Source organism: Photinus pyralis, unplaced genomic scaffold (assembly GCF_008802855.1).
Source record: "Photinus pyralis isolate 1611_PpyrPB1 unplaced genomic scaffold, Ppyr1.3 Ppyr1.4_LG3a, whole genome shotgun sequence".
In the NCBI taxonomy this organism is placed as follows: domain Eukaryota; kingdom Metazoa; phylum Arthropoda; class Insecta; order Coleoptera; family Lampyridae; genus Photinus; species Photinus pyralis.
In genome coordinates this window covers 7785574-7803756 of record NW_022170509.1, presented here as the reverse complement: position 1 = coordinate 7803756, position 18183 = coordinate 7785574, and the positions used below count along the sequence as shown (strand labels likewise).

The window sequence follows — 18183 nt, the reverse complement described above, 5'->3', positions numbered from 1 at the left end:
AATTCTGTTACAATGATTAAAAGTATAAGCGTTGAGTGAAATTTAATTACTCAAAGGTATAAGATTTATACTGATTCTAAATAAATCCTTATCTTTTCACAAATTAATAACAATTGTACATTTAGCCTATTACTTATTTATATCTATGCACGACCCATGAAGAATTTTTCCGAACATCTTTTGTGCTGTAAGATGACTTCACTTTTTTGCCCTGAATTCAATGGTAAAAATAAAATTTACTTGATCCTCCTATTTTTTGAGGGACAAATATTCCTGTTGATAAAGTTGATATCAGTCCATATTGAAAAAAGAAGTAGGTAGTAGTAAAAAATTTTCAGTTTCTGTCGCTACATAGTATTGGAAATTTGAAAAAAATTCGCTAAGGTGATGTGAAGTTTGTGGGACTCCATCAAAAGGTATTCTCAAACGGAAAAAATAAATAGCCGAATTTTTTTAAAAGTGCAAGAATTTTTGTATATCCACCACTTTCACTAACTTGACTTTACATGACCAAAACAGTGACACTTTTTTTTAAAATAAAATCGTCAGTGTCGGCCATTAGTTATCGTATCCCGGTTAGGAATTTAACTAAAAAGGAGAATTGTATTTATATCGGTAGAGTTTCTTTTATATAACACACCACGACGTTTCCTATGTTTATGTTTTGCTAATAAATGAAAAAATGCCATATGTCATTTGTTATCTATTGGGCGCAAATTTATGGAAAGCAAAGGGCATGTGTATCTTTTGCTTTTGGTCGCACTTCTCGAAATAGATAATTTTCACGAAGACTTACTCTTAGTCCAGTATGCAGATAATTTTGACCTGCAAAAGCTGGTGTAAAAATTTTATTGTTTTAAATGGTCCATTTGGGTCCAAATAACATGTATTTGAAGAGGGCGCACAAATTTTTTCCCCGCACAACTTTTGGCAGCCAAAAAACCTCAAAATGTTTGTCATTTTTTTAGTAGGGAGGGGGGTAGTGGATTTTATCGTTCCTTAAGGAGCCACAACGCATTAAAAAAAGGTTAACTCAGTTCTTTAGAAAAGTTGGAAAAAATGGGCGTTTTTTGATCGCTTGTAAAAATTTTTCTATCTGACAGATTTTGTTTTTTTTTTTTACGACGCACGTTTTCTTTAATTTACTAAAGAAGTGTTATTCATAAAATATGGACCGTTTTCGAGTTTTAAGCGAAAAACTGACAAAAGTCCGAACATTTTGAGGTTTTTTGGCTGCCAAAAGTTGTGCCGGGAAAAAATTGGTGTGCACTCTTCAAATACATGTTATTTGGACCCAAATGGACCATTTAAAACGTTAAAATCGTTTACACCACCTTTTGCAGTAATCGGCCCTTCTGACTGCTCCGCCTACTGGACTATCTCAGGAACTGATAATTTTAGATGGGAAATATACACAAACGTGTAATTTAGTAATTTGATTTGATCTAACTAAACAATGTGGAATGTGCTACGTTTCTGGTAATTTGAAAGCATTGTTATAAAACAGAGTTCATATGCAGCACTACTTATGGTATATATGTGAAGTACCTAGTATTGTACGTAACCCCCGCCCCGTCAAAGGGAAATATTATTACAGCCTCATTATAGGTTTTTTTTTTAATTTCTTGAAGCATCCTGATGGAATGCAAAAGGTTTTAGAAAAAAAAAATTATTTCCAATGTACCTATAATAGGATATCCATTTTTCGTCTTGGAAATATGTAACATTATGATTTACAAATCAACAGCATTCAAATAAATAAATAATAAATAGTAATTTATCTAATTCATATCATTAGGAACGGCGTAACAATGTGTAGGGTAATGCCAGGTAGTTTCTTTTGTTTTCCCTTTCAAGTAATGAGTTGTCGCCTCGGGCGTTATAACTGCAATTTGAGTTGCCTATCCTTAGGTTAGCGTTTTGATTTTTTTCTGAAGATCGCCAAACATATTTTTTAAAATATATGCATTATCATAATAGGTGGAAATAATATCTTTAAGTGCCACCGTAGGAAATACTGTCGGATTTCCAAATTGGTGCTGTACGTTTTTCTACTCTCATTAAAACGGCTGTTATTTACAAAAAAACGATTTTTCTATTCATCGATCTTCCTAAAAAACTAAGACCGATATTTCAATTTTTTTTAAGTACCGCCGTTCTTTTCATCATTGCAAAGAATATCCACTATCGAGAATTTGTTAGACTTCAACTACAAAAGCAGCATTTCATAAGAAAGTTTAGCTATTTTTCCAATATGGCGGATTGACTACAGAGGAGCCTTAAATTAGCTGGTGATAATTGTGTCCGCAATGTATAAGTAAACGGCGCTATTAAAATTGTTCAAAATAATTTTTTCTAACAACAAAGTTTATATCAAAATATTCACAAATTTAAAATTGTAATGAAATAGCGTCGTTTACCGATAAATTAGAATTACATTGTCGAAAATCGAATTAAAAATATCGAAGATATAGCAAAAATGGCATATCATTGGGGTACCCAATCCTCTTAAAGATTATTTGTAAACTAAAAAAGAAGCTCATGCTTTTGTTTGAGAGTACCGGAAAGAAACAAAAAGTGATGTTACGAATTGCGTTATTATATTCACAAGCCTGTATTACTTTTCCGCTAGGTGTTTTCTAATTTCTTCTTGATAAATACACAAAAAATAAAGCATCTAGTTGCATTACTAAATATTGTTTAAGTTGTCCTGTAGTTGAACTCCATTGCTCTTGAGTTCATTTCTCATCTTATTTTATCGAAACACTTCAGAAAATTAAGAAAAAGTTATTGAAGTAGCTTTCTTATTTCTGGAGCGGTTTTTTTGAAATTTTCGGAGTGATTACTTCTATTAAAAAGAAAATCCATAGGTCAAACATGTCTAAAGTGCGCGCATGTGCCAACTAATGTCAAACATGTGGGAGGGGGAGAGGGAGCGAAGAATTTCAAATGTGAATATCTCAAAAGTATAGTATAGTATAGCCAATTTTTCATTATATTCAATAACCATACAGTGAATTTTTTTTTAATGCGAACATAGGAGTTTGCATGCAATGTAATTTCCCTATGTTCGATTTTAAAAAAAACACATCAATCTATTGAGTAGTTCAAATGAGTAGTAGAGACAATTGACAACTGTCACATTTTTAAAAATACCGCCGTCCAATTTAATTACGAAATCGGTTAGGTTATTGCTTAGAATGTCAAGGAGGACACTTTGAACATTTATTGTAGTTGTTTGCGTTATTTATTTTCTATTTTCTTCATTTATGTATTGAATAAATCAAATTAGTAGAATACCAGGTACACATGACCTACAAATAATTGAAGGTTGGTTCACAATGAGTTGTGGTGTCAGTGCGTGGCCTGTGAGGTCAAGTTATCGTAAGTTTAAGAAAAATGTATCCTAAAGTTGCTATGGCCTCACATGGCTTCTTTAAAAAAATCTTGCCGAGTGCTCTTCATCATAAAGACTATTAGAGTTGCTGTTCATAGTCACACAAGTTGCGCGATTTGGGAATGTGAACCGCGCACACCTTATAGATTGATGTGTTTTTTTTTTAAATCGAACATAGGGAAATTACATTGCATGCAAACTCCTATGTTCGCATTAAAAAAAAACTCATTGTATATTATGCTAAATAAATACAAATACAAAAATGGTGTCGGAAGAGGGTGCTTACAAAGGGAAAATGAAATGTTAATATTTCAAAAACGGAGTATCGGAAGAGGGTACTCATGAATGGAAAATATTTAGATATCGACTTGAACTGCGAATATTCCGAAGATTGTATATTGTTGTGTAAACTACGCCATGCGGGGGTTTGTTGGGCTTCGGCACCCGCATTAATGTTGGGGCATCCTGTATGTCTTATTCCAATTATTTTTGCTGTTAAACGTGATTGGGATTGACCGTAAATCCCGATCATATTAGGTGATGTTTTGTTTTGTTTAAATAATTCAGTTCAGTTAACGCTGGACTGTGGTGCTAAGGGGTCCCTGGTTCGAATCCGGGTTCGGGAATGGATATTTGTAAATGTATAGTGGGTTGGGTTGGTAGAGCAGCCTTGGCTGAAACTCCGCCCACTCAAAAATAAAGGCAAAAAAAAAAAATAAAAATAAAAATAATTATTTTGTTTATTTTGAGTTATAAGTAAAGTTGTTTTAAGTTAGTAAGATAAGTTATTAATTAAATAAAGAACATATGGAATTGTTTGCGTAGATTTGTAAAAATTTATCTCTGGTTGTAGGTAAGAAGTTTCGTTATTGCGGCGTAAGCTAATTAGATTCAAGATAAGAAAACACAGGTGTAGTTTATCGTTCAACGACGCGGTAATTTGTCCTTAAACCTCAAGCAACTATGCAGATAAAAAAAATCGCGCATGCCCAATTTTTTTTATTTGTTGAGATATTTAAATGAAATGTTGTATGTACGCACCTCGAATAAAAGCGAAACTAATGCGAATCAAAAAATTTGTTTTGCGCATGCGCAGTCGATTTTTTTTTATTTCCTAAGATGTTTAAATGAAATTTTGTATATATAGGCACCTCGAGTAAAAGTAAAACTAATGCAGGTCCAAAAAATTTAAGGTGTGTTGTAAAAATGATGGACGTGTGAAGGTCTCGAGGATCGTTCGGTATTCAGTTGTATCACATTTTTTAGTGTACAAAACCACAAAAGGAAATGTACTGAACCCAATAAAGCAATAATATTATTATTATTACCACAATCCGCATGGTGACGTGCGAAAAACTGGCATCCTGTATTAGCAATGTTGTATTTGCAATGAAGATAATTTTAAAACCAATTGGCCACCGAACTTGTGTATTCTTATTCTGTAAATGCAAGATCAATTAGCACAGCCAGTCCCCGCTTATAAAGAGCGGTACGTTTATTTTTAAAAAAGAAAGGGCTTGTTTTGGTGAGGCCAAAGAAGTAGGTTTTATATCGGGTCCTTTTATGATTTGAGATCACTAGCGGAAAAGGTTATTTATTATTAGTAAGTGTTACCTAAATTACAGGTAGGGCGGCGCTACAAAAACGAATTATGGTTTTACTACGCAAGATTGAGCATTGTGTTAATGGTGTACAACCAGCCTGGGAAGAAACGTTTATGAACTGGAATTCGGTTTGGAAAAACCTGGCGTCTTACCCGAAAGCGAAAGCGGAGGATGGTCAAACGGAACCGCTTTATAGGTCTATGGGAAAGCGGCGAGCATCACATCAAAATTCAGAGCACGAACTAGATGTTGGTTGTTACTCAAGCCCTTGGCTCATGTTACATATTAATTTATTGTAGGATCAAATAAATGAGTGGGCGAATATGACAGGTTTTTTGTGTGCATTGGGTGGTGTTTGTTTACAGAGAAAATCTCCTTCTAGACCTACTTTATCGGCGTCTTCGCATTCTAGCTTATCTTCCGCTACGATTAGCTCAGTTAGCTCCAGTTTTACGGAAAGTCGGAAATCGAGCGTTTTGACAAGTGGTAGTCAAGAGCAACGTCAATATTGCCCAGTGACACAGTAATATACTTCTTCTTTACACGTTATTGTTTAATTGCGCTTTTTAGGTTTGTCGATTTACTGCTTCGATTATTGGTGTGTAATAACGAGAAGTTTGGGGCGCAAATTCAAAAGCACGTGAAGGAGTTAGTTGGCCATGAAATGTCATCCGCATTATACCCGATACTGTTTGAACAAATTAAAACGATTGTTGACAAATTTTTTGATTTGCACGGACAGGTCGTCGTATCAGATTTGAACACGCAATTCATCGAACATATCATTTTTATTATGAAAAATATTTTAGACAGTGGAAAAAGTGATCAGCCATCTGAACATTTAGGTGTCACGAGTATTGAAGGAATGATGTTGGGTGTTGTCAGGTCAGTAGAGCTAGTAAGTATACTCGTGCTAATTTTCTTTGCATTTAGATATGTTCGTCATCTCGACATGACAGTACACGCTATACACATTAAGACAAAACTGTGCCAATTGGTCGAAGTGATGATGAAACGACGAGATGATCTGGCATTTCGGCAAGAAATGAAGTTTCGCAATAAACTGGTCGAGTATCTTACCGATTGGGTATTGGGGACTTCTCATCAAATAGCGCCACCTAGTTCTGGCGACGTCACGATTATTACCAGAGATTTGGATCAAGCGTGCATGGAAGCGGTGGCAGCTCTACTACATGGTCTTCCCTTACAGCCTGAAGAGTCAGATCGTGGTGATCTCATGGAAGCAAAAAGTCAGTTGTTTTTGAAGTACTTCACGCTGTTTATGAATTTGCTGAACGACTGTAATGACGCGTCGGAGGTGGAGAAGGAGGTGTCGAGGCAAAGGTTGGCCGCTGGAAAGTTGAACACTTTGAGAAATGCTACAATTCAAGCAATGTCCAATTTACTTTCAGCCAATATTGACAGCGGATTAATGCATTCTATAGGTAAAGCAATAGTACACTACCGTATGAATATCGTAACACAGTATGTCTTTTGGGTCTAAAGAAAATTCTGTCCTATTACAAAATTCATAGTGAAAATTTGGTTCAATTCATATAGTAGGTATGTGATGGGTCTCTGATTGTGCTTCAACTCCACCCAGTCATGAATTGGTGTATGGGTGCTCAGAAGCTACACTGACATGTTTTCATAACATACTCCTTCAAGCAGGCGTGCAAAATTTTACTTTCATGATCTTCACGGTATGCGGTTTCCTTAGTGTTGAATTTGGACGCTAGTTTTCATGGCTGTTTAAAATAGTATGTGCTTTCTTTGGATTTAAGCATCTGGTGGATTAAATCCAAACTAAATGTAACCAATGTAACTATTTAAGATTCTCACCAAAAGTTTATTTTACACAGAAACTGATAAGTACATACACTGCAGTGTTTCATCAGAGAATATGGTTTACGTATTGTAATGCAGTCGGGTAATTTCTACCTATGCCCAAGAAACGATCCATATGCATTTTTGGCAACCAAAATATTTTTATCCATAAGATGTCAAAATTGTTTATGCATCAATTTTCTTGGGAAAAAGATCAAACTCGATTGCTCGATGACCAAGCCTGTTTTTGGTGATCAAAATATTTTTACCCAAAACATAGCAAAATCACTATTTATGCATCAATTTTCTTGGAAAAAAGACCAAACTCGATTGCTCGCCGCCCGAGAAGTGATCCATGTGTGTTGAGAGCGATTAAAATATTTTTAACCAAAGATGTCAATATTGTTATTTATTTGGGAAAATGGCCAAACTCGATTGCTTACAGACCGTGGGCTATATAGCATGGCGAATAATGGCGCAGACTGAATATGACATCGGCAACTGCCGGGAAAACATATCGATTGAGATTCCTACCTATATATGTAGACAATAGCTGTCTATCGTTTATCCGGCGTTGCTAGAATCAGACTCCAGCAGCGCTTCAATATTCATTCGCAAACTTCTCCCAGTTCTGCTGACACAGGAACAAGCACTGACCACGGGCGATGATGCTTCCGTAGCTTCTTGCAGTTGCTACTGTAGCAGCTGCTGTTGTTGTGGTGATTGTACCAACGCATGGCCTAATAAGAGTATGGTCTGCTATTCCCGTGAACGAAATCTCGCACAAGTCGCGCATGACGTCACGCGGTTGTGTACACTGAAATATTGTACACGCGCATATGAATAAATATGTGCTAATATTTCAATATTCCATTGCATATGTGATAAATACGATTATATAGCTATATTACTTTATTACAATGGTCCATTGTGTGGTGTCTGGTTGCAATAATAACAATAGAAAAACTAAATACAAGTTAGTATAGATTTCCAAAGCATGTTGCTTTTGAGCGGGGTATAATTGTATCGGCATCTGATTGATGGCTACACCTTCACTCAACGATCTAACCGATCGTTAATAGATTTGTATAAAAACCTAATAAATAGGTAGATAGGTACGATAACGAATATGTTTTGACAACAAGATTTGTTGGTAAATATACCTTCCAAAGGGCCGGCGAATGCTGCTTTGAAATTATAATACTTGTTTAACGGGCCAACATTACAAGAAGGGATTGCTGAAATACCTACCTTCATTTTGCTCAAGAAACAACGAACATTCATAAAGAAGGTTCGCTTTATGACTGCTTACGTTGCATACAAATTAAAAACGAAATACCGATTCTTAGGCGAAATCGCCGAATTTGAAATAGGCGATAATTGGATTATTTTATATCCGAACGGGATTTAAAAAAGCCAACAAATTATTTTGCTGTTATTGAAAAGTAATAAACTATAATGCATCATGTGATGAAACATTGATACCTAACGACGCTTTCGACCACTTTAGTTAAAGCAAAGAGCATATAATATAACGATACTCTTTGAACTTTGGAGCGTTGAGTGAAGGCTCATATGTATTACTCAATGCTTTGGAGTAAGGACGTATATAAGAATTCGGAAACGAAATTAAAAAAATGAGAAACTGCGGGACTTCTGCAGAAAGACGAACAATTAGTAACCGATGAAAAACCTCATGTTTTAAACAGTCTGAATTGATGTTTTGTACATATTTTACATTAAAAATGCTAATGATTTTCTACTTTGTTTTTGTAATACAACACAGTTTGTTACGTATATATATGCAGATAAGCTCTAATCAGGTGTAAGCACTTTATGAATGAAAACTTTTCATCGTAATTGTTAGCTTTTCTTACTTATTCTTATGGGAATCTTGCCGACACCAGTTCGTTTCACAACCGCGTGACGTCACATCAACGCCAGCCGACTAATGCACTATGCGCAATAGCAGACCATACTCTTATTAGGCCATGGTACCAACGTACACCCCACCATTTAGGGCGAATAGATGCTGGTCAAGAACCTTGGCCAGGTGATTTTGTTCCATATCCGCCTGGTTAGCCCGTAGCCTACCCAGAGGGTTATTTATTTATTTATTATCCTTCTCTTGTTCTGGGCCCTCAACAGGCTAGCGCCCAATTATTTATGATTGCTACCTTGAGTTACCTTGCGGCAGCTTTTGGTTGGGGCTGTGGTCTGCCCTTTTTCGTCTGCGGTTGAATCGGTGTTGTCATCCGACCTCTGCCTCTTTTTCTCTCCGCCTTCCTGTTTGCCTCTTAGTTCGCTCTAGGACCCTGCCTCTTAGTCAGGGTTGGGTCACGGGAGGTGAATGGTTTTGAGGCGCCTTCTTTATCCTCTTCTGTTCAGCGCCAGAGGTGGTTACTTGCTTTTTTGGCATCATGGAATAGAGTTTAGTCTTTTCCCCAACAAAAAGCAAAACTCAGGCGCTAACTCGATTTTTATTTTTAATTTCCGAAATTGTACTTAGATTTTGATGAAACGTTTATGAAACGGTCTATAAGTAAATTCGGATGGATTCTGAGAAAATGGCTCCTGGGATAAATTGTTGAGCGGCTGGGGAGCCAGGCCGTGGAGGTGCGCGCCGCTCCTACACGGTCAGGACTAGGGGCGTCGAGGCGCCGGCTTTTCATGAGGTGAAAAAAATTCCTCCGGCGATCGTCGGGCCAACTGCTGTAAGAAGCGAAAAAATCGAAAAAGTTGGGAAAAAATTCGTAGCTCGAAAACGTCGGCGAAAACTTCCTATTGTAATTTTCGGAGATCGTGGAGAGGCCTTTTTGTGCGGCGGTGAAATTAGGGGCGTAACTCGATCTCTTTGTGAACGGCGAGCCCGAAGCGGCGCTTGCGATCAGGTCGGTCTTCGCGTTTTGCAAATTAACGCTCTCTAAAGCCAAAACGATGAGATCTAGAGGAAATTGCCCGACGGGTGGGTCGCTGGCGGGGGGGGGGCGAGGGGGAAAAACCACTATGGGTAGTTTTAGAAAGGGTAAGACATAAATTTGGTTAAATGGGAGAGAAGTTTCGCAATCAAAGGTCTAAAGCCCCTTTGTAACGATCACTTATTTAGTCAAATTTTTAGTACTTTTTAATAAAGATAATGCTATCCTAAAAGTGTCATAAATGATGAAACTGTATGTAACATTCCATAATATTGTCACTTTTTTAGTACCAGTAAAATGTAAACATTTGTACATAACCTATGTTAAGTATATTAAATCTGGAGACTAAATATTTATCTTCTGAAAACTAAGGTCTCCATCTACTGTCAACGTATTATAGTGAGCTTTAAAAATGAATATAAATTTAATTTTACAAATTCCCTATATCTGTCAAAAGTTACTAAAAAATTGAGGGAAAAATAGGACAGGTTCTAAACATTACAAAAATAGGACAACTTTCAGTTCCTAAAATAACTACCAAAAAATGGATCAAAGTTGATGTATGAAATGTTCAATTTTTTTGTTCCTAAAAAAATTATTTAAAAATTGACTAAATAAGTGATCATTACAAACGGGCTTAAGAAGATCCCTGAAAAAATTTTTGGTTTTTGAAATATTTTGAAAAAATCGGTCTTTGACCTAGAGCAAGACGAAGGGCACTTTTTCATAGCAACTTTTAATGTCCTCAAGGGGACATTGTTAATTCTTTAATTCGACATTGGGGCACTTATTATTATCATTCGTTAGGGGATGATTTAAGATCAGTATACAGGGTGCTTAATATAACTTAGGAAAGGTAGATTTTGGGTACATAGGTAGAGTGGAATTTTCCACAATTTTCGATACCGGTCGGGGGTTTTTGTTTGTTTTATACGTAGGTATAATATACTTGTTGAATTTGTTCACAATTGTATTTTGCTATTCTACTGAATGTTATTATTTGTCATTACTCGTGAATAATTATGTTATTTGAGTACTGTTATGGGATGGATCTCGTAACATAACTCTATATGATAATGAGTCATGTCCTATCCAAAATGGCCTGAGCTTTAAACTAATCTAACTCTAACCTTAATATGTGTACCCTTCGTCCGTGTGATCCTGGTGTGAATGTTTAGCTCTGTTGCATAACAGCGTTAACAAATAACTTCATTTCCGTGAAGATGGTGCCCACAGTATTTTAAATATCAATGTAAAATTACGATTATGAGGGAAATAAAATTCCCAGATGTTGTGGTATAAGTTGAGAGCGATTATAATGTAATTGTAAAATGCAAATTAGAAAAGAAATAAGAAAGTGAGTACCTAGCCTGGAAGCTTTTTTTCTTTTCTTGTAATCAATAAGACCTCAGAGCTACTCTCGTGGTTGTTTGTATTTTGAATTTTGAGTGTTTTTAACGAATGTAATTAAATTTCACTCATCCCATTGCTTACGTTTTATTATTTATGTTTATTTAATCGATCTTTAGAGCACACAGATCAACTAACACTGCTGAAAACCGCACTGTCAAGTTTCTTTGCGCGTGAAATAAACGACCGTATCTGTTATCTGTATAACATTCAACTTTGTAACAAATAAAATAATAGTTACTGAAATCGTCCATTAGAGGCAATATTTGCTTGAATGATTTACCGCCCAACTATTTTTGCTACATCATGAGTCTCTGTGGTGTTTAAATCTGCGCTTTATTGCCGTAAAAGGTAGGTATCTTTTCAGGACATTAAACTTACCAACGTCAAAAAAAATGTTACCAATTATGGTCTTATCCACACCCATTAACTTTTAACACATCTGTCCATTTTATACAAAAATAATGCCTAACAAATAAACTTTAAAGACAAATTTTACACAAACAAAACACCTGCAAAATCTTATCAAATTAAATGAAAGGAATAATTTCGCATTTGGCCTAATTTGGTCCACACTCAATTTAAATAAAGACCTACTTATCTCATAAATATAAAAAAATTATGCGTGTTATCCCATTCGATGGTCAATATGAACATTCCTATATTCTTGCAGATCTTGGGTACAATAGAGATTTACAAACGAGAGCAGCTTTTATGGAAGTTTTAACCAAAATTCTACAACAAGGAACGGAATTCGATACGTTGGCCGAAACCGTACTAGTGGACCGTTTTGAACAGCTCGTGCAATTAGTAACGATGATTAGCGATAAAGGTGAACTGCCAATAGCGATGGCCTTGGCGAATGTCGTAACGACATGTCAAATGGACGAATTGGCGCGCGTCTTTGTGACATTATTCGACGCTAAACATCTGCTCTCTCCTTTGTTGTGGAACATGTTTTACAGAGAAGTTGAAGTGTCGGACTGCATGCAAACGCTATTCCGTGGGAATTCTCTAGGCAGTAAAATCATGGCATTCTGTTTTAAAATTTACGGAGCCAGTTACCTGCAAATGCTTTTGGAGCCGCTTATCAAACCACTATTGGACGATCCAAATTGCAGCTTTGAAGTGGATCCTGCAAGGTACGTTTTATTACATTCCCGCTTATATACTGATACATAATTTCAGGATTGAGACGAACGAGGATATTGAGGAAAATAGGCAGAATCTTGTTGCGTTAACGCAAAAAGTGTTTGACGCCATTGTCAATTCCGCGGAGACCTTTCCCGCCCAACTGAGATCCATGTGTCACTGCCTATACCAAGTGCTTAGTAAACGATTTCCTCAGTTTCCGCAAAATAATATCGGTGCTGTGGGGACTGTAATATTTCTAAGATTCATTAATCCGGCAATAGTATCGCCGCAAGAAATGGGAATTGTCACCAAACAGGTTCCGTTGTCGGTAAAAAGAGGTTTAATGTTAATGTCGAAAATTTTACAAAATATTGCAAATCACGTCGAGTTTAGTAAGGAACAGCATATGTTGCCCTTCAACGATTTTCTCAGGGCGCATTTTGAAATTGGTAGAAGATTTTTTATTCAAATTGCATCAGACTGTGAAACAGTAGATCAAACGTCTCATTCGATGTCGTTTATTAGTGACGCTAATGTGTTGGCCCTGCACAGATTATTATGGAACCATCAAGAGCGGATAGGCGATTACTTGTCAAGCAGTCGTGACCATAAGGCTGTGGGACGGAGACCTTTTGACAAGATGGTAACGTTACTAGCATATTTGGGCCCTCCTGAACACAAACCGGTAGACTCGCAGTAAGTTACTGAGGTCACACGACAATTTGTCTCAAAGTTCTTCGTAGTATCTTATTTTCGTCATACGCCCGATGGAGTTCAATAGATATGTCATCGTCCAACTTCGAAGAGATAATGAAGAAGCACAACATGCACGAAAAGGAAGAATTCAAATCTTTAAAAGCCTTAAATATATTTTACCAGGCTGGTACTAGTAAAGCTGGTTTTCCGGTTTTTTATTATATCGCCCGCAGATATAAGTAACTAATAGGTAAATATAAATGAGGCCTTCTCTATCATATAATTGTTTTAGGCTAGGGGAAACCAATGGAGATTTACTTATCTATCATGTCTTGCTTACGGTCAAACCCTTTTGTCACGCTCCATTTGAGCTAGTAATCGATTTTACGCATACCAGCTCTGAAAATCGATTCAGGTATTGTTATTAATTTATTAGTTACGATAAAGCCTCATTGGACTGGCCCTAGTCATCTTGTATAACTGTTATATAAAAATCTAATGTTCTCCTGGATTTTTGGATTTTAAGACAGGCGGGGGACGGAGGCCTGTTGTACTATCTCTTTCGGTTTAAAAAGTAAGTTGGCTCGAAGCTGTAAAATACTTGTTTCGAGACCAGTGTTGTAATGGGCTATTACATAAGAAAGGGTTGAAACTTCCCTACCAAAATTTCTGGGGAAAAGACTTTTTCTTATTAATTTTGGTGCGTAGAATCCAAAACAATTCGTACTTTTTCGATCGGACTTCTCAATCAAAAGTTATAGACTAGAAACCAATTTCGAAAGAAAATTCAAAGGGCTATAACTTTTGAACTAGTAGCCCAATCTTGGAACTGTTTGAAATTATGGATTCTACAGGCCACATTCTATAAGAAATTTTTTTCCGGGTCGATCTGAGACAATTTTTTTTTCGGGCCTCAAAAAAAGGCAGTGTATAACCTTCCTTTTTTACCAAAAATCGACTGCACCAAAATTTCTCGGGAAAAGACTTTTTCTTATGAATTTTGGTGCGTAGAATCCAAAACAATTCGTACTTTTTCGATCAGACTTCTCAATCAAAAGTTAATAGACTAGAAAAAAATTCAAAGGGCTGTAACTTTTGAACTAGTAGCCCAATCTTGGAACTTTTTGAAACTATGGATTCTACAGGCCACATTCTATAAGAAAGTTTTTTTTCCGGGTCGATCTGAGACAATTTTTTCTTCGGGCATCAAAAAAGGCAGTGTATAACCTTCCTTTTTTACCAAAAATCGACTGCACCAAAATTTCTCGGGAAAACACTTTTTCTTATTAATTTTGGTGCGTAGAATCCAAAACGATTTGTACTTTTTCGATTAGACTTCTCAATCAAAAGTTATGGACTAGAAATCAATTTCGAAAGAAAATTCAAAGGGCTGTAACTTTTAAACTAGTAGCCCAATCTTGGAACTTTTTGAAATTATGGATTCTACAGGCCAAATTATATAAGAAAATCGGATTTATGGCTCAGTGGTAGAGCATTGGGTTATAAATCCTGAGGTCGGGTGTTCGAACCTGGGTTGAGGTGAATTTTTTATCTGTGGCGGAGATGGAAATTACCTTAGACCAGTTCCGAGCATTCTACCGCCTACTCCGAATTAGGTTTTCCTGCAGTTTTCCTAATTCGTAAGGTAAATCCTTTCTGCAGAGGTACCTCTAAATAGCATTATGCGGGTCACTCTGTAATTGGGCGCATGCCTGTTGAGGGCCCAAAACAAGAGAGGGATAATAAAATAAAAAGAAAAATAAAATAAACTATGTTTACTGAACTTTGTTATTGTTTAGTATAATTGGAGAAAATCTTCAGTAAGCACTTGCACCAAATTGCGAGTATAATTACGTCTTTAAGATCGCTGAACTGGATTTATTATGGTAAACATCGACAGTTTTTTGATATAATTTCTCCCTTTGATACCGTTTTACTAAACCTTGCGCGATGTATTTACCGCGTCAAGACTGAATTGCACAGTTTTTCTTTAACACGTGATCAGCACATTTACTTCCGTATTCAAAGGACATTGGCAACTCTACACTTAAGAATTTTTCCGTTTCGGTTTATAACTCGACGAAAAATTTACGCAGCTTTACATTTCCCGAAACTGCTCTTATGATTTGGAACTATCGTTTTTTCAGACAGAAAGTCAAAATTCCCTTTTTCTTAAAATCTTGTGATCTCTCCTCGATTGCTGAGAGATGTTAAATTTTTCAATTTTAAATGAGTAAATGTTTCACATCCACAAATGGCGAATTTTCTTCAAAATGGCGTGTAAATTTTGTATTGGTTAATGTTTTTGTACTACCAATCACAGATGGTTTTAAGGTCTTCCCACGCATTCAAAAATTTCCACTTTGACTTTATCTCATGATAAGCCAACTAATGTAATACTAATACTGTATCATTATTAAAAAAGACTGAATTTGCACCTGATCGCCGCCAGAAGCAATTAAAGAACAAAAACCAATTGAAAATGAATGGGAGAAATGACCGCAATGATCAGATAAATTCTTTACGTCATCAGGACCAAGAGTTGTTTGGGAAGACAATGCAAAACATTTTTTACAGGTGAAAAAATTCGAAACATACCTACTTAAAAAGTTATAGGAAAAAAATCGAAATTGTTAAACTTTCCAGCCATACCTTGCAAAAACCGAAGAAAAAATTGTCAAAAAGCATCGCTTTTTTTTGATACTATCTCATGCCACTTCTGTGCTATAAAAAATTTCAAAAGCGTATACTCAAAACGACACCAAAGTAAAAATAAAACAATTAACCGAAATGGCCGCAACATGGGCACTTGCCAGTGAAATTTTTTGAACTTTTTGTTACTCAACGATTACTTTAGAGACCACCTCTGTAATAGATGCTGACCATTATGACAGTACAGTCGTAACTGCTTTAAATCAGAATCGATATGAAAACCCCGATTTCTGTTTTTTGCTAAAATCGACGTTAAACTACGAGATAAAGTTAATGCAAAAATATGAGGTCCCTAAGCGACCTTTTGGGGGCCTCAAACCTTGATGTTAGCTAAAAGTCGCATTAATTTGTTAATGATAGCAAATAATCAATTGTAAAATATCGAGTGCAGACACGGAGACGACGATTTGTATCAAAATTTTCCAAAAAAGTCACTTTGTATAGATTATATACATATTATAAGGCTTATAATTTAAGCAAACAAAATGGGCGAGCCAAAAATTGTACTGCGCATGCCCAATAAACTTTTATGTTGAGCAATTTGATCGAAGTTTTTATGGTAGGTTCTTCTAAATAAAAGTAAATAAAATGAAAGTGCCAAAAATCGTACTGCGCATGCGCCATAGTCAATTTTCTTATATCATTTTTTGAGGTATTTGTGCGAAATATGCTCACTCTAGCGGATTTTTAAAATGCAAAGCATTACCAACCTATACAATGAGATTGAAACTATGTATGTATTGGTGCTTTTTTGAGCCGAATGAAATTTCTTTTCACTTTTATCGCCATTTAGAATATTCTAAGGACACTTAAAACAACTCTAACTACTTACTACATTCTCCTAGCAATCAAGCAAAAAAAATTACACAATTATAACACAATAATAAACGGCGATTGCTAATAAAAATGCGGTGATAGTTCCACAAACAGCCTTTTGCGTTTTCCCCTTCGAGATCGACTCCGTCTTGTTAAAAATGAATACTGGGGCTTTGGAGCATAGTGTTTACCAAACTACCTTCCTGGAATCGTTCCAGTTAGGGCGGGGCTAAATTCAGTGACGCTTTATCGCTAGATTTGCTCATGTTTCATATAGTATTAGCATAAAAACTTTCAAGGACCGAGTTCCTGAACAAATGGTTTTACGTATTACCGGAAGTCGCGTACGAAAACATACACGCCACTTACGTTTACAACTGTAGCAGTTGGGTACGGGAATATACGAAATATCATGATCGGCTGCTTGCTCCTCTAAAGGTCAATTTGGTTCTGAATGGTGGACGTGAAATTACATTCGATTTAATTTATAGGGCATCAGGAAATTGATTTTCATCGATTCGGCCGCAAAATTGAACGACGTTATTGATATTGATCAACAGAAACTTCCTGGTGCTACGTTAAGTTTGGATGAGGATTTGAAAGTGTTTAATAACGCGCTAAAGTTGTCACACAAAGACACTAAGGTTGCAATTAAAGTAGGACCAACCGCTATACAGATAACTTCGTCTGAAAAAACAAAAGTGCTCTCACATTCTGTACTATTAAATGATGTTTACTATGCTTCCGAAATTGAAGAGGTATGTCTAGTGGATGACAATCAGTTTACACTCACAATCGCAAACGAAAGTGGACCACTTAGTTTTATACACAACGACTGTGATGCAATAGTGCAGGCAATAATTCATATAAGAAACCGGTGGGAGCTGAGCCAACCGGTAAGTCGTATATATATTGCATTTGGAGGCTGCAATAATTTCTTTCAGGATTCCGTAACAGTTCACCAGAAAATAAGACCGAAAGATGTTCCAGGAACTTTACTAAATATGGCGCTACTTAATCTAGGTTCGTCTGATCCAAATCTTCGTACCGCTGCATATAATCAACTTTGTGCATTGACTGCCACATTCGATCTAAAAATTGAAGGTCAACTATTGGAAACCTCAGGTTTATGTATACCATCCAACAACACAATATTCATTAAGTCGATATCCGAAAAGTTGGCTACAAACGAACCCCATCTCACTTTGGAATTCTTAGAGGAGTGCATACAGGGTTTTCGAGTCTCTAGTATTGAGTTGAAGCATTTATGCTTAGAATACATGACACCGTGGCTGGGGAATTTAGTTCGGTACGTACAGTGCGATGACGCCAATTTTTGAGTAAGCGTTTCAGGTTTGTAAAACCATCCGATGAAAGCAAAAGACACAAGCAAGTGTCCCAAATTTTAGAAAAGCTTATTTTGCTAACGATCGAAGAAGTGGAAATGTATCCTTCTATTCAAGCCAAAATTTGGGGCTCAATCGGACAGGTTCCCGAGCTAATAGATATGGTGTTGGATAACTTCATACACAAATCGGTTTCAGCTGGTCTGGGTTCTTCGATGGTGGAAATAATGGCGGATACTGCTGTGGCATTGGCCTCCGCGAATGTACAGCTAGTTGCCAAAAAGGTTATTGGTCGACTTTGTAAGGTAAGGGTTTCATGCAGA

General features: G+C 36.4%; 1 protein-coding gene across 6 annotated transcripts in view; it reads left to right on the top strand.

The window, feature by feature from the left end:
- Positions 1–18183, top strand: part of LOC116166065 (neurofibromin) — a 45642-nt gene that overhangs the window by 7614 nt on the left and 19845 nt on the right. For 4 of the 6 annotated variants that reach the window (XM_031480893.1, XM_031480892.1, XM_031480891.1 and 1 more), the window contains 11 exons: positions 5023–5249; positions 5301–5524; positions 5572–5886; positions 5935–6446; positions 11830–12298; positions 12345–12986; positions 13034–13225; positions 13279–13401; positions 16814–16952; positions 17006–17823; positions 17868–18165. In XM_031480893.1, coding sequence (XP_031336753.1) covers positions 5023–5249; positions 5301–5524; positions 5572–5886; positions 5935–6446; positions 11830–12298; positions 12345–12986; positions 13034–13225; positions 13279–13401; positions 16814–16952; positions 17006–17823; positions 17868–18165 — 3959 coding nt within the window. The remainder of the gene's footprint in view (positions 1–5022; positions 5250–5300; positions 5525–5571; positions 5887–5934; positions 6447–11829; positions 12299–12344; positions 12987–13033; positions 13226–13278; positions 13402–16813; positions 16953–17005; positions 17824–17867; positions 18166–18183) is intronic. The other 2 variants (XM_031480897.1, XM_031480894.1) reach the window with 1 other exon arrangement.